The sequence below is a fragment of the Carettochelys insculpta genome, chromosome 23 (assembly GCF_033958435.1).
Source record: "Carettochelys insculpta isolate YL-2023 chromosome 23, ASM3395843v1, whole genome shotgun sequence".
Lineage (NCBI taxonomy): Eukaryota > Metazoa > Chordata > Testudines > Carettochelyidae > Carettochelys > Carettochelys insculpta.
The window spans coordinates 20,097,605-20,113,366 of NC_134159.1; the positions used below are offsets into that span (position 1 = coordinate 20,097,605).

At 46.8% G+C, this 15,762-nt stretch overlaps 1 protein-coding gene across 1 annotated transcript in view; it reads left to right on the forward strand.

The window, feature by feature from the left end:
* The first annotated feature begins 871 nt into the window (after positions 1-871).
* TP73 (tumor protein p73) overlaps positions 872-15,762 on the forward strand; it is a 65,899-nt gene continuing 51,008 nt past the window's right edge. Inside the window, exon 1 of the mRNA XM_075018037.1 lies at positions 872-961. Coding sequence (XP_074874138.1) covers positions 920-961 — 42 coding nt within the window. The 5' untranslated portion in view covers positions 872-919. The remainder of the gene's footprint in view (positions 962-15,762) is intronic.

Below are 15,762 nucleotides of genomic sequence, written 5' to 3' on the forward strand. Positions count from 1 at the left end.
TTATGCTCCAAAATATCTATTAGTCTATAAGGTGCCACAAGACTTCTTGTTCTTGAAGCTACAGACTAACACGGCTACCTCTCTGATACTTGTCGTGTATTGGTTCTCTCTGGCCTGACCTCCTTACACCACTCAGGCCACGTCTACACATCCAGGAAGATCAATGCTGCTGTGGCTGATCTTCTGGAGTTCGATTTAGCGTGCCTGGTAGGGACGTCCTACAAAGAACTTATGGGCGGCAGTACTCCTGCCCCTCGTTAGGAGTAAGGGACATCAGCGGGAGCGAACACTCCCAGTGACCTCCCTTAGTGGAGACAGCACGGAAGCCCAAATTAAGGTACGTCAACTCCAGCATTGTAATTGACATACCTAGAATTGTGTACCTCAGTTTGACCTTCTGCTGCAGTGTACACCTCCCCTCAGGCTCTGCTTGATGAAGAAATGAGCCTTCCAGAGTTATGACCACATCATTTTGTTAATTGCATCAAGGCCTTTGCAGCCTCTCTGGCCCGTACTTCACACCCTGATTAAACAGGGAAGAAGGACTATGTTCTATTTCATTTTCTCCTCCATTCCATCCCTGCAAACAAGAAATGTCCTGTCTAGCTAATCAATCGAGCAACAAACAACGTCCAAGTCCGCCGAAGCTTGTGCTTTGTTGGTTCATCAGAGAAGAAAATTTGTCTCAGTAAAATGTGCTCCAGGGGACAGCCCTGTCTTACGGAACTAACAGGCTGGAGGCAGTCACAGTTCAAGGGAAAGCTGAGTGTTGGGTGGGCTGGAGGAAGCTGCATGGGGGAGCTGGGAAGCTAATGGCGTGTCATCTCCTTTTCTCAGGGAACCAGACAGCACCTATTTTGATCTACCTCCATCCAGTCATTCAGGAAGCAGCGAGGTGTCCAACCAAACAGAAGTCACCATGGATGTCTTCCAGATGAGGAGTATGAATGAGTCAGTCATGGTGAGTGCCTTCAGGTTACAAGATACTCTTTTGAAATAAGAAGTTGCTTCCCCCCGGGGGCCTGGATGGCTCAAGGGGCTGTCAGCTTGACCCGAGGATGGCTGTCTCTCGTATCGCACTATCGATAGATCGGGGCTATCCCCATTTGATTTTTGTCCATAGTAAGAGCTGGCTAAACCACAGGGCAAGCCTAGCCCCTTGCTGGAGGACTCCCTCCATCTGTGTACTCAGGAGGAGCAGCTTTTGATTGTACCCCAAAGTATCCCCCTTAGAGCAACAGGCTGAAATCAAAAGCCTGAGAGGAGGAGCGTTGAGGGAGGGGCTATTGTAGCTGAAATAGTTGAAAGTGCATCAGTCATAGGAGCTGCCGGGAGACACCAGTGTCATGCCTCTGCTTGCTGGAACACGCAAGACACAGGCTCCCTGATATAATGAAGGTAGAGAGCCATGCGAGGGCCTATTAACAATGTAAATAGCCTGTAATTGTTCAAGTAGAAACATGCTGTATGGTAAAAGTCATTTGTAAGCTATTCGACAGGCCAACCCCACCGTGGGCCCACTCCAGCTCCTACTGAAGTGAAGGGGCGTGTTGCTATGGCTCTTACTGAGAGCCAGATTGGGCTCTTAGTCTTCCGGGAGCTGCCTGTGTAAAGTGTCTGGGTTAGAGCAAGGAAAGAGATGCCACGTCTCAGAGGGAGAAAGGGTTTTAAACATTGGTTCGGTGTGATTGATTCTAAATTGAGAGAGAGCAAAATAAAACAGAAGCTTCCTAGGCCAATGTAGGCTCTGCTTTCTGATTCCCTTGCTCTGTTTCTGACAAGGGCAGCTTCCAGGGAATTTTTCCATGCTCACCCAAATTAATGCCCGAGACAGCATTTCTTTACTTGAGTGAGCTCAGCCTAACTCATGCACGTAGCTGGTGAAGCTACTCAGGTGCGTAAGGAGTTTTGTACAATCAGACCCTTCATTTTGTTATTTAGGAACTTTCACAACAATGGCGGGAATAAAGTAAATTTGTTTGAGCAGAGGTGTGTAAAGCACCAGCTCTGTGTTCTCAGCTAGTTCCTCTCATGAAGTTGTTAGCGTCTCTGATCCGTAATACGCAGGTTTTATTGTCATTCTACTCTTTTCTAAAATGCACCAGAGCCAAGTGTCCTAGTATATGTGCAGGGAATGCCTGCTAGGGATAAGACATAACACACAGCTTGAATGGAGACTTAGGCCAGTGCATGCCAAAGACACTTTATTTAAGGGACAAGAACTGTTCCAAAAAGCAAACAATTGCATTTGGAATCTCCAGATCTTCACATCTAGCTACATAGGCCGTGTTTAGCAATAAATCAATAGACTTTTTAAAGAGCATTAAGGGACATGATCAACTTGAGTATCCCTGTGCTCTGCAATATTTGTACCTTCTGTGCTACAAGTAACACACAAGGTTGCTATAGGAAAACACAGGTGGAAAGGGGGAAATGAGTTTCTTTGTGCTTTTGTTCCATTTCTTGACTTTGCGCACTTCTTAGCACTGTGTGTTGTCCGGTTCCCCATTGCCCCTCCTACAGCATGGGTTTGGTGCACAATCCTGTGATGAGTTGTGCTAGTACAAATCCCTCAGCCTGCAAGGCACCACCCTGAAGCCAGGCCCTGGAATCAGCTGGAGTCCATTGGAGTACTGGAGCCTCAGTCAGAATCTTCCTGGCTGAAAAGACCCTTGTCATCAGCAACAGGGGAGCAGGAATTTGAAAAGGAAATGCTTCTGGCGCTACACTGGCAGCAACTGGCCCTCTTTAGGGTTAGTCAGCCGAAGGAGACCCAGGTTGGCTGTACCTTTCATGCTAGTTTATCCTGAGGACTGGATGTACACAAGAACACAAATTAATCCAGCCAGCTCTCCTCCTGCCTCCCAGCAAAGAGCCCAACTCTGCCTGGGGCTGAGCAAGCAACTCCCACCTGATTCTGCATTGCAGAGGAATGGGCCAAAAACAATACAAAGCAAGTACAGTTCACACCTTACATATCCAGTGAAGCTGACTGCTAAGTGTCAGCCTTTGTATGCCACCAGCGATTGCCCAACTAAACCAGGAGGTGGCAAAGACAGTGTGAGTCCAACTCTGTTATCCTGGCTCACCCTGAATAATATTTTACTCTGAAAGTCACTCCATTTATTTCAGTGAGTGCTACTTCTGGAGTAGGGGACTGCCAAGTGTGAGTAAAGGTGCCAGACTCTAGCCCCGATAGAGTAAAATATTTGTCCCATTAAGTTTCATTGTTTTACTGCAGTTAGACAACTCACCCGATTAGGGCTTCAGGCGTATTTTTGTCGAGGCAAGTTTTAATGAGAGATGCTAGTTAAATACAGGTTTTAAGGTTTAATGGGGAGGATTGTGGATTGTGATTGCTGCTGTGGAGGAAAACATCCAACAAGCCTGCTGCCTCGATGAGGGAACATCTCACGCCTGAAGGTGGTCCCGGGCCTCAGATGGTCTCCAGGTCATACGTCATGGGCTAATGCGGACATAGGGGCTTGTGCAGTCCAGCTTATCTAGTTAATGCAACCTTGTGTAGTCTGGGCAATGTGCTCTGTCTAGCATTTGGCTGCATTCGCGTGGTACTGATGGCTCCATAGGTCTGTTTTCCTCCATGCTGTCCACTAATCCACATACTGATCTGCAGAAAATGCAAGCGTCACGTACGCAGGCGGGACGGAACCTGGGACCTGTAGAGCTTAGTGCAGGGGCCTCTACTGCTGGAGCTGAAGCCAGCTGCCAATGAGCTAAGACAGTGGTGCCAAGAGGTGCTGCAGGCCCGGGAGCAAGAGGGGAATGGAGTCTGACTCTCCATCTCAGAAGGGGTGTGGCCAAAGTCAGAAGGGGCGGGGCTTGGGCAGTCAATCCCACTCCTTATGCTCCCCAAGCTGCCTACGGAGTGGCACACAGCGCGCTGTGGTGTGTCAAGGGGTTCTGGAGCTGTGGCGGTAGCGAGAGCTCCCGGCCTTTTTGAAATACCAGGCCTGGGGGCGATTCCCCCTCCTTCCCCCTGTCAGCAAGCCTGGTAGAGGAGACTCATTCGCTCTCTGTAAGTGGTCCAAGTACCACTACCAGGGACAGTGAACCAGCCCCAGTGGGTGTGTGGGTTACAGAAGCAGGGCTGGTTCAGGCAAACCACATCCTAAAGGCCTCCACTAGTGTTCACGAGATTGTCACTGCTCATGTTTTGCTGTGGCGGGATGCGACCATGAGCTGCTTCCCCCTGGCTGAGAGCTGCAGAGGAATCAGAGTGCTTCCCTCATCATGCCCTGATGGGGTCACATCCCTGGCTCTCCTACCCTCCTCTTGAGCAAGAAACCTCCAGCCACCAGTCCCCTAACTCTTAGCACAGAGCGTGACTCACAAACATGCCTTTGGACACTTTACTGGTTCTCTCGGCACCTCAGCCCTGCTTTAATCTCAGGGAGAGGTGGAGATCTGGGCCCTGTGTATGTTCTTGACCAGATCACTGTGCCTGAATCCCTGTGTCTGTCACCTTGAATGGCAGCCCCCCCCCCACCCAGAGGCAGTGAGAGGTGCGAAGCATTACTAGTCGTAAGCCACAGCACACAGAAGAGCTCTGCTGTGTCTCGCTTAAAACTCTTCACTCCCCGTGGCTCTGCCGTGCCCTTCACAGAGATTAGCGTGTCCAAACGCCCCTGCCAAACAGGATTTGTTTCCTGGGTGTCTCCCCTCTTTCACATTAAGCACTCGGGCAAGTGCTCAGACCTCTGGCCCACTGATTAAATCTCCCTCCTCCAGCCTCCTGCTTCCCTCCAAAAGGTCTCCTTCCGGCCGTACTTTTCCCTCCTCTGGGGGCCTCTTTCCCTCTTCTCCGCAGCCTTTGTCTGCCTGGCAGACGGCTGGGGTGGACAGCCAAGTGCTAATTGTGGCTCTGCCCTCCCTTCTCATTATTCCTGCTGTAACATAAGCCAGGCCACACGTGAATTCCATGCAACATATTTCTGATGGGGGGAGCAGGGTGGCTCCTCTTGCCCTTGTGCCGCAGGGCACATGGTCTGTTGAACGTGCAGGGCTCCTAACGGCCTGGCGCAGGACACATGCAGAGGGTAGAACTAACTGCCAGTGTATGTTTGTGCTAGCTTGGTATAACAAGCTGCTAGTAAATGCGTGTGCTGGTCCTCCGCCTCATTTTGCTTAGCTCAGGATGAGACGAGTGCAGCTGGTGCAATCTGTTACCGCTGAGACGTGTGGCAGTTTCACCAGTATAAAAATAAACGCACAGACACACGATCCTGTTGGCCTGAAATAAAGGTGGTGTATGGGTTGAGTGCAGGTGGTGGCTGCTGGTTCTTTTTTCTGAGACATTTCTATGGAAGTGATAGCAGCAGCCAGCAGCTCACGGTTTATACCCAGCTCTGCCACTGACTTGCTTTGTGAGCCGTGGCAGGTCACTTAAACTCTCCGGGCCTTGGTGTAAGCATGTGCAGAGAAGAGAGAATGGTGCTGCTTTACTTCATCCCCTGGGGCCTGGGCTCGTCAGTCCCCCAGTCTTTGTAAAGCAGTGGAAGATGCTGTTATTAGAGATGTGATGTGAATTCTTGGAGAACGAAAGACAGCAAATCCATAAAGTGGGCAGCGCTGACGCGTCAGGTCATTGGATGGATCCCTCACTGTATGGGCTCTAGCCCTTGCCCTCACAAGAGACACAAGGTGTGGGAGCTCATGGCTTTTAATGAACCAGATTCAGTGAGCGAAAGAGACAAGATGTCAACTTTTGACAGAGCTCTTCCTTGGGTTAAGCCTGTAAGCTTGTCCCTTTCACCAGCAGGGGTTGGGCCAATAAAACACAGTACTTCATCCATTGTGTCTCTCTGATACCCTGGCTCTGACACCTCTGCATTCTTACGCTAACAATTCAGGTGACAGACCCCAGTCCTGAGTGCACCCAGCAACCAGCGCTGCACTTCCTTTAGCTTTCATTCCTACTAAAGACATCTTTAAATCCCACTTCCTGTCACTCCCCTAAAGCTCTTCATCTCTCTGAAGCAGGGGTCAACAACTTCCCGGGTCCCCAGAAAGGGCATGGCCTCAGGTGGAAGGGGAGAGACTTGGGCAGCCAGCCCTCTATGCCACCCAGAGTGCAGCATGCCCCTTCCGCCTACAGAGCGTGCAGGGCTCCAGCACCAATTTCAAGGGCTCAAGGCTCTGGCTGCTGCTGCTGCTGCAGTAGCTGCAGTCTTGAGACCCGGGCTCCTTTGACTCGCTGGATGCAGGGCAATTACCCGCTTTGCCCTCCCCTGTCAGCAGACCGACTCTGAGGCATACAGTGTCATGGTGTCGACATGAGCACTGAGTTATTGGTCTACAAGATTATGGGGGTTTGGTGTTGAAATTTTTATTGTCATTATTGGGTGGAGGCCAGGTAGTTCAGGAAGGAGCCGGTCTCCTCCCCTAACAACAGGCCAGACAGTGCCTGTGTGCCTGGCTGTTGAGGGTTTTCATTCGAACACCCGAGTGCCGGCACGTTGCTACTTACCTGTCAGCCCTGTAAGTGCACCTGCAGGTTTAGCAAGTAGATTTTTGCATTGTATTTAATAAGGAGAGCCACCTTGTCTGCACGATAATGAGGTGAAACAGTGCAAGTTGTCCTCTTCGGTGACCTCCAGAACCCCAGGGTTCCCACAAATCAAGGGGCTTATTTCAAATAGCAAATACTGGGCTGTGTTTTGATTGACTCTGCAGGTCCAGGCACAGCAAAATGCTTGCTCCATAGACTATTTTTCTGAAATAGTCCATAATGTTGTCTGGAAACAGCAGTTTTTATATTCAGACAGGTAATTGCACACACAGGAGTAGTTACAGCAGGAGAATGGTTATCTGATTGATGCACGCACAGAAACACACTAAGGTTTTGGAGAAGCACACCATGTATCAGAAATCCCTGTGGATTCAGAAAATCCCACAATGCAATGTCTTAATCAGGGGGCAACTCCACTGATCCTGGGCTTCTGGGCTCTGCTTTCTTTCTGTCCCATGCTCCTGATGGTATGGAGAAGCCTGCAAGGATACTGAGCCATAGATTAATTAAGATGCCTTGCCAGTTGTAAAGTGTATTTCACAAAGGTGTCTTGGGGTAGTTGGTTCAGAGAGCCAGGCGCTTCCATTTCTCAGGAGGACAACAGGCTAAATTCTGGAGCCAGCACACATCTAAAGAAGATTTTGCAAATGGGTGCTTGTGGCAGACTTGCAAGTGACTAGTTTTCCAGTTTTTAGTTGTATGCGCAGCAAACATTCCTCTTACTGGTGGCACTGTGGGGCATTGTGAGATCTTTGGCTTGTGCACAGGTTTGGAAAAGGTTAGCTGGAGCTACTTAACACACTGCTGATTTTTGAACACGAAAGTAAAGAAACGCTACACAAATTAGGATATGTTCTATATTTCCCCAATATGTAAAACTACTGCAATGCACAGCTAGAACTCCAAGGTCTTGAAAGTTGAGTCTGCAGAAGCCTCAAAGTGTTTGGCTAGCTCTCTGAATTTCTCTGGTCTAGAAATGTCTTGAGAGGAAGCACAGCCAGAAGGTTTCTCATATCCTGGGTGCTGCCAGATCATAACTGCCACTCGAGCGGCCTTTCCCAGATGGGCATGTTGTTTCTCATTCTAGTCTGGACTGAAGTGAGGATCTGTGGCAGGGTTGTGTTATTGCAGGAGGGGGATTATCCAGAATCCTTCAAATCAGCAAGTAGATTTGGTTCAGGTTTGTTTCTAGGATGGGAAGAAGTTTCTGGTAAAGTTCTCGCTTTATCGAATCAATCTGTCTCACCCTCAACTGTCATTTAACACTCTTGCAACCAGCACAGTTTCCTTGGCTTTGATGATGTTCTCCCCAGAAGCAGCTTTTAAAATCTTGGATTCCTACAGCACATCTCTCAAATTCGGCCAGTGCTCGGTAGTTAACACTAAAAGAAAACAGATCACTGGCTGAAGACTGAAATGACATGGGGTCACTTTGGTGACAGCATTGATTTCCTGCAATTATGCAGTGCTTGTTTCATTATGAATTGATCCTTCTGTAACCTTAGAGACACTGAGACCACTGACAAGGGAGCATGAAGTCTCTGCTCTACAGATTTGGCTAAGGGCCAGTTGGCTTTTAGCTCATGCTGTAGAGCACATGGCTTTAGTCCCTAAGGTCACAGGTTCATTCCCTCCTGCCGACAATGACCCAGGTTTATTGGCTTTATGCATCTCTGGAAGACTCTTGCTCTGCCACAGGGTGTGAGGCTGACAATACACCTGGACTTGCTGATTAATAATAGCGCTTGTTGTTAAAGGTGGAGTTCCATGCCTAAAATGTATGTGAAGCTACCAGGCAAAAAGAAACAGATCTCATTCTCCTTAATGGGAAGAGATGCCTAATTCTGCTATGGAAATGGTGTGGCATGGAGTTACATGCGATAGCTGGGGGAGCTGAGCTGGATAATATTATGACTGTATACATCTGGGCCTATCCATGCGAAGCAACAGAACCCTAGTTGAAGAGGGAGAGGTGTAGGTTAGATATTAGGAAAAACTACTTCCCCAGGAGGGTGGTGAAGCACTGGAATGTGTTGCTTAGAGAGGTGGAAGGATTCTCCATCCCTCAAGGTTTTTAAGTTCCAGCTTGACAAGGTCCTGGCTAGGATGACTTAGTGGGGGTTGATCCTGCTTGAGGCAGGGGGCTGGACTAGATGACCTCCTGAGGTGCCTTCCAGCCCTGTGATTCTGTGATTCTGTGCTCTCGCACTTCAGGCTGCAAGTTGATCACCTAGGCCCTACATGCAGAATTACCAGTGATCTTGTGAGTCTTTCATCTCCTTCTGAAGCACCAGGTGGAGGCCCCTTCTGCTAGCAGGATGCCAGAGCTAATGGACTAGTGGTTGGATGTGCTGCATCAAACCCTGTTCATCTGTGGAGGGGCTTTTGCAGCAGAGAGTAGATGTGGGTGTATGGGGATGGACAGAGATCTAGAGAGATAGATGGAGGATGTATGGGTATGGACAGAGAGAGAAAGATATGAAGGATGCATGGGGATGGATATCTATCTATCTATCTGTATATATATATAGAGAGAGAGAAAGAGAGATGGAGGATGGTTGAAGATGGATAGAGAGAGATGAGGTGTACAAGGATGGATAGAGAGAAGGATAGGCAGTGTATGGATAGAGAGATGATAGATCAAAAGTATAAAGACAACATCTACATTTGCCATCTCCAGAACCACAGTACCTAAGTTATCCCAAAGTCATTTTGTGCACTTGTCATTCACATGTAGGTGCCTTGTTCTGCTGATAAAGGCGCCGTGCAAGTGGCTTTTAGCTCCATTGATCCTCTACAAGCAGCTTTTTGGCATTTCACCCAGCTGAATTTAATTCTGGAGAAGGACCCTCTGACTCCCCCTTGGTGGGGACTTTTGGTACAATCCAATCCATCATTGGGCAAGCCTGAGCCTGCCCTCCGTTTTAATGAATAGTCATGAGGGAGAGAAAGGGGTGGGCCTGAGTTTTGTTGTTAGATGCAGATGACAGAACTAAGGGAGATGGAAAAAGCAAGAAAGCCAACAAACGGCCGCCAGGTAGCCAGACCAGCATCCCTGGTGCTGCCTCTCCCTGGTCACTTGCCATTGCCTTTATGTTCCATTAGTGCATGTTGATTAATACCCTCTTTATTTTTTCTATCCTCCACTGACCCCATGACTCCTGTGGCGGGAAAGTTCTTAGTTGTTTTTAAATTCCAAGAAGACTAACATGCTGTATATTAGCGACCCAATGCAGCATTACACCACGGTAGGTGCTACCTTTTTCTGAACAGTGCTTGGTTTATGATGTTTCCTGCAAAGGGAATGCCCCCTCCTCTAGGGCACAGGGCTCTGCAGAATGTCGCGCTCTCCTTCTGGGTTCTTGATAGTTGTGCCTGTTGCTGTGCGAGAAGTGCCACGCGCCAGGTTCGGTCCTCATTCGGGGTAAGAAAGAGCAGGTATAGAACTGAAGCTCGATGGGTGCTCTTCTGCACCTATCTGGATTGCATTGTTTTAGCACCAGGAAGCACTTTTCTGTTCTGAGCATCAGACAGGTTGTGACAGTGCGTGCATCTCCAGAACGCTGCAAGAGTGAAGTCTCACCAGATTCTTCACCAGAATGGGGTGGTTAAAATGTTGGGCTACTTAGCTGGCATGTCTCTGGTGCACTCGCTTTATATCGCAGATGTGTGTTGTGCTTTGCAAAATCTTCAGCGTGATTTAAGTCTTCAGCTGAAGGAGCCGTTTGAGGCTAAGTCCCACATGAATACATCTGTACAAGTCTCTATACCCTGCAGTGTGGTTTCTCTCCTATCTTTGAGCAACAACTTTGAGCTACAGTTGAAAGAAACTGTCTGTCTTCAAACTTCTTAGCTGCTCAGTAGCACCAAGGTGCTGGCGCATCCTTCATTTGGGACTTGCTCATTTGCAGAAACCATGGGGGCACTTGCATCTGTGTAATGCTCTGTGTGTGTGTGTGTGTGTGTGTGTGTGTGTGTGTCCCCTAGCAGGTGTGTGGGTGTGTCCCCTAGCAGAGGTGTGTATGTGTGTGTGTGTGTGTGTATATGTATGTGTGTCCCCTAGCAGGTTTGATTCTGCAGCTTAAAGGCTCTGAGAGATTATGACAATTAGTGATAGACATAGATGTCGTATATAGAGATTCCGCATACTCTGTAAATAACATGGTGCTGTTGTAGTCAACAAAATTTGTTTTTGCTGTTCTCTTATTCAGGGTATAAATTGCAAGACCTTCCTTAATGTGTATACAAGGTGAAGGAAAGACATCTATTCCCATGGTAGACTTCCTTTTTAAATAACAAAGACTTTTTTCTGAGGGCAGTTTTCTTGTTCCATTTATTGGTAGGTACATATAGAATGATACAGTGTTAGCAGTCCTTGACTGAAATTATTTAATTGCTTGTTTCTGCTTCCACATGTGATGGAAACTCATGTGTTGACTTGGTTTTGTACTGTAATTCTGTTACTTTCTGTGCCCTGACTACAATGATATTTCTTAATATTTACATGTGGATTTTTCATTTAAAGGGACACTGTCAACTTGCAATCTAGTCATTCACAAAAGAACAGGTTAAAGTTGTTTCGGGTATGACAGCTGCCCCCGAACCCCCTGCTGACATTTGGGGATTTAAAACCACTGTTTCCTATTTTTAAAAATAGTTTTGTTTCTTTCTCCCATTGCTTTGTGACAATCTAAACATAGTGGTAGGGGGAAGAAAATACTTTCTCCACTAATCTCTATGGACTGTGTTTGGAATCTTTGCTCACCCTGCATCTTATCTGACTTTGTATCTATTTAACGTATTTAATTTATTTTTGTCACTTTATTGGAGTGCTAAAAGGAGAACCTGGCTCTAGACCTCTTGCACCCTGAACAGAAATTAAAAATACAGCCTACATGCTCACTGTAATCCCCATCTCTCAAACAACCCCCCCACCCCAACAAATACAATTGTACATTGTTTCAGTGGGACTGCTCACAGACTAGAGCATTCCTCAATATGACTAATTGCAGCAGAATCCAGACCTTAGTTCTATAGCCTGAGATGTTTCTGTAAAAATCCCAGGGGCAGTAACCTTTTGGGGCAGCCGAGTGAATTTTAAATGGATGCTGTGTCCAGTTCCATGTAGCACACAAGTTCCTGTTTGCATGAACAGTGGGGTTTACTTTTATCACAGGTCGTTGCCCTTTGAAAAGAAGAGTCTCTCTCGCGCTGAGCATCAGTGCTTACAGCAATGGCTTGCAGTGGGACAGCTGGCTGGAGAGAATGTTACCTTGTAAATGTTGCATAGTACTGTTCACAGTTGTATATAATGAATCCAGAGGGGCAGCAAACATCCTTCAGAAAGCACTTACAGAGCATATAGAGTGGGCGCTTTTGATGTTCAATATCTTACCCTTAGTTGTGGGGTATTTTGGAACACCAGCAATACTTCTGTAGTGTGTCTCTGTCCTGCAAAATGTCCTGGCATGAAGAAAAGCTCATCCTACACTGGGAAGCAACTTTTTCATTGTGCTCTGATTTAGAACTGCTCATACCCATGCCACTAAAGTCTGGTGGGAACATTCACACTGGTGGACCCTGGGCAGTGTTCCTTGTAAGCTGAGCGCTTGGGTGGCCACCCAGGAGAGATGTAGGCACTGCCCAGCTGAGTAGCAGAGTGCCCACAACCACCCACCGGTGGCAATGTGTATTTCTTTGGTTGTGCACATCCACACATGCCTTGGTGCACATAACAAAATTTATTCTGCCCATGAAGGGAAAAAATTAGAGGAAAACCTGATGCTAGGTCCTTTCTCCTACTGACGATTCATGCAAGGGACTTCTGTTTTGCCCTAAATGCTACATGTCAGTGCTTTGCACGCTGATGGGAGCATAGCTGTGAAGGCAGGAAGTGACGGAGTCAGAGGGCAGTTACACTTAAATTGTAAACACTGTGTGGTAGGGACTGTCTTTTTGCATTTGTCCAGCATCTAGCACCATGAAGCACTGTTTTATGACTGGGGTCCTTTGATACAACAGCAAAGACAATGAACAAATACTAGTACTACAAATAAAACATTGTCCAATGGGAAAATGATTCTGGAGAGCACGGTGTATGGCCCAAAGCTGAAAGCCTTTATTCAGGTGCTACTGCGATGGGGATGGATGGCGAGAAATGACACACTCTCCTATGTTTTTCAGTCCAATAACTCGCCTGTGCTTTGAGGTATATGATGCATGAGGGAACCTGGAGCCAGGGTGGCAGCCTTTGTACACGTAAGATGGGCAACACCCTTGTGAGAAAGGGATCCGAAAAGAGCAGCCTTGGGGGTAGAAAGGGGAGGCGTAGGGCTGTCTTCTCATCCTCCACTCTCACCCTGCAGGAAGTGTTTCGGGAGGGATGCTCAGGAAGTTGATGCAACGCCATCCCTTGGACAGGAGAGACCAGGTCTGCTGGCTGTGTCCATGATGAATGGAATGTTGGCTTGGCTTTCACAGTGCTGGCCTATGGGCTGGGGGAGTTAAATGCGGAGGTAGCTTGCTACTGCTCCCCAGTTTCCATTACTGTACATTTTACTTATGAGTAGGTAAACTGAGGTGCATAAGGCTAAATCACACAGTCACCTGGCGAATCAGTGATAGCAATAGAAATGGAGCCCAGGAGTCCTGGCTCTGACCATAGTAAACTTACAAAATTGTTTCAGAGCTCTTCCTATTTTTCTAGAATTTTGCAGCAAACATTTACCCTGGTCTGTGGATTTCTACAGTCTGCAGAGCTCTTGACTCCATAGAACTAGAGATTGCCAAGATGGGAATTGTTTCCTTTTTATTTCTCATTATTCAGGATATAACTACTGACCAATTCACATTTCATTCTTTCTCCCCAGTGATCACAACATACATTGCTATAATTTTTGAAAGATTAATATTTATGCAGAGAATGGGACCTGCAAAAGTCGGTTCAGTTGGTTCATCAGTGAAAACCATGCATCTGATGAAGCGGGTCTTTGCCCAGGAAAGCTTATACTCCAAAATATCTGTTAGTCTATAAGGTGCCACAGGACTTCTTGTTGTTCAGTGTAAACCAGTTATTTTCTGTTTGTTCCTAAGAAAATAGACTTGATTTTCTTATTTGACCATGAATCTTTTTGGCAGGATGTTACCTGGCTGCACATGCCATCCTGGGCTCTGTGTCCTCTTTTCCAGATATATTCTGATTTCATTTTAGAGGAGGTTTCTTGTGATTGTTTCTAGAATTACAGATAGTTCATGAGATTCTTTTTTATCTTAGGCAAACTATACAGCAGCAAAGTAGACAGAGAGTTTAACACATGTATTTAAGGGAAGAAAGGGGATGTATTTGCAAACACAAGTTAGATCTTGTTTGACATTCCATCAGTTAGTCACAGAATCCTGATGATCTTGTGGGAAAGACAGAACTGGAGGTCTTGCTTGGAAATGCTTGATAGGATTTTTTAAAGCCATTATACTGTAAACCAGTAACTTTCCTTTGGGTGAGGTTAGGATCCCAAGTTAAAACATGCCTCCTGAGTCTGAAGTCTGGATAGTAGCAAGCATTTCAGACTGACTTCCTTGGGGGATGTGAACAGCTGTGCTTGCTTGTCAGGTGAAATCATGCATTTCAAAAATAATACATTTAATGACCTGTCATTTAACACATCTACCTTTCCAAGTGCCACTGGACCCTCTAAGCCATGATATGTGATGGCATTCCTGACGGTCCTTCCTCCTGGAGCCAAGGGGTTGGCTTGAGAACAGCTCACAATGGCCTGGATGGTACAGGTAAAAAGGTGATTTTCCCATCCAGCTGTGGTCCAGCGGAGGCCTGGATTGAGTGAACTGTCTGAGAGCCATTTGGCATCCCTGTGTGAATAGCTGCTGTGAGTTCATAGAACAGAAGGACAAGCTTCCAACTCACAGATGGCACTACCTAGCAGTGCTGCTGGCTCTTTGAGCAGAAAGATGGAGAGATGGGAAGTCAAGGAGATGGATTTCTCCAGGACAGCATGCAGGCAGTGACTGCAGGGCAACAGATACAGTAGTCTGTTCCCTGGAGATGGTTCCATCAGAGGTGGCTTAGGGCACTTGTGGAAGACACGGTCAGGAGGAAGCTTGCCCGGTCTGGGCTATTCTGTTGTATGGATGAGCTCAGGGTTTGCAGTCCCACAGTTGAAAAAATGGAGAGCCCTTCTGGATCATTATATTCACCTAGGAAAGACCCCATGAAATTGACCACCACGTGGAGGTTGGTGGGAGTTATTACAAATACTCTGCTGGCTGTTCATGGTTTGAGAAGAGTTGGCAAGAATGTGTAAACAATGTGTATCTGTTCCCTTCAAACATCACAGAGAGGAAATGGAAGGAAAATTCTGTGAAGATTCTTCATGAGCAAATCTCAGATGAGTTCATTGCATCAATTCCATGGATGTGTATCAGAGCCACTTGGGTCGAGCATTCAGCCATAGAGTACAAACGTCCTTAGTTTACCCAAAGACTAGATTCCCCATGTAATAGCTCAAGCTTCTTTCAGAACATAATGAGAATCTCTGGAGAACAGTTTTTTTTCATTTGTGAGATTTCCAGCATGTCCTGACTGCAGCTGGATGGGAAACAGCACAGGAGCAATGCCTGCGATGGAGAATTGAGATATTTCTGCTCTGATCTAAGTGACACCAAGAAATATGCTAAATGCCTTTTTTAGAAAACAATTGATATTTTTGGAGCTTTTATCCAAGCTCAGAAATACACTGGATTTTGGTCTGAGCTTTGGATGAATGATTAGGTCAGTTATTGTTTCCCCCTGAGAGGTTCTGCTGCCATTACCTAATATTTAAGGCCATAAGATTTACCAGATAGAGGAGAACAAATTCCATCTTGTGCCATTGTGATGCAGGCATGTCCCAACGTGCCATAACATGCCCAGGCAGGCATGTTACACCTATGTCTAACCAGCTTTTTGATACCTCACCAAAGTGGGGAAAGCTCAGAACTAGCCAATCATCATGGTTGTTGTGAGAAGTTTATATGGCAAATATTTTAAGGGCAATGTAAAATGTGGACTATTATGGTCCCAAACGTTTGGAGATGAGACATGTCACCTGGGGGATGGGGGTGAGTCTCAGGCTTGGTTACATTCGGTAGGTAATTTGATTGCAGATACACAAATCTAGCTACTGCAATTGCATAGCTAGAATCGACTTATCTGCAGTCAACTTACCTAGCTGTCTACA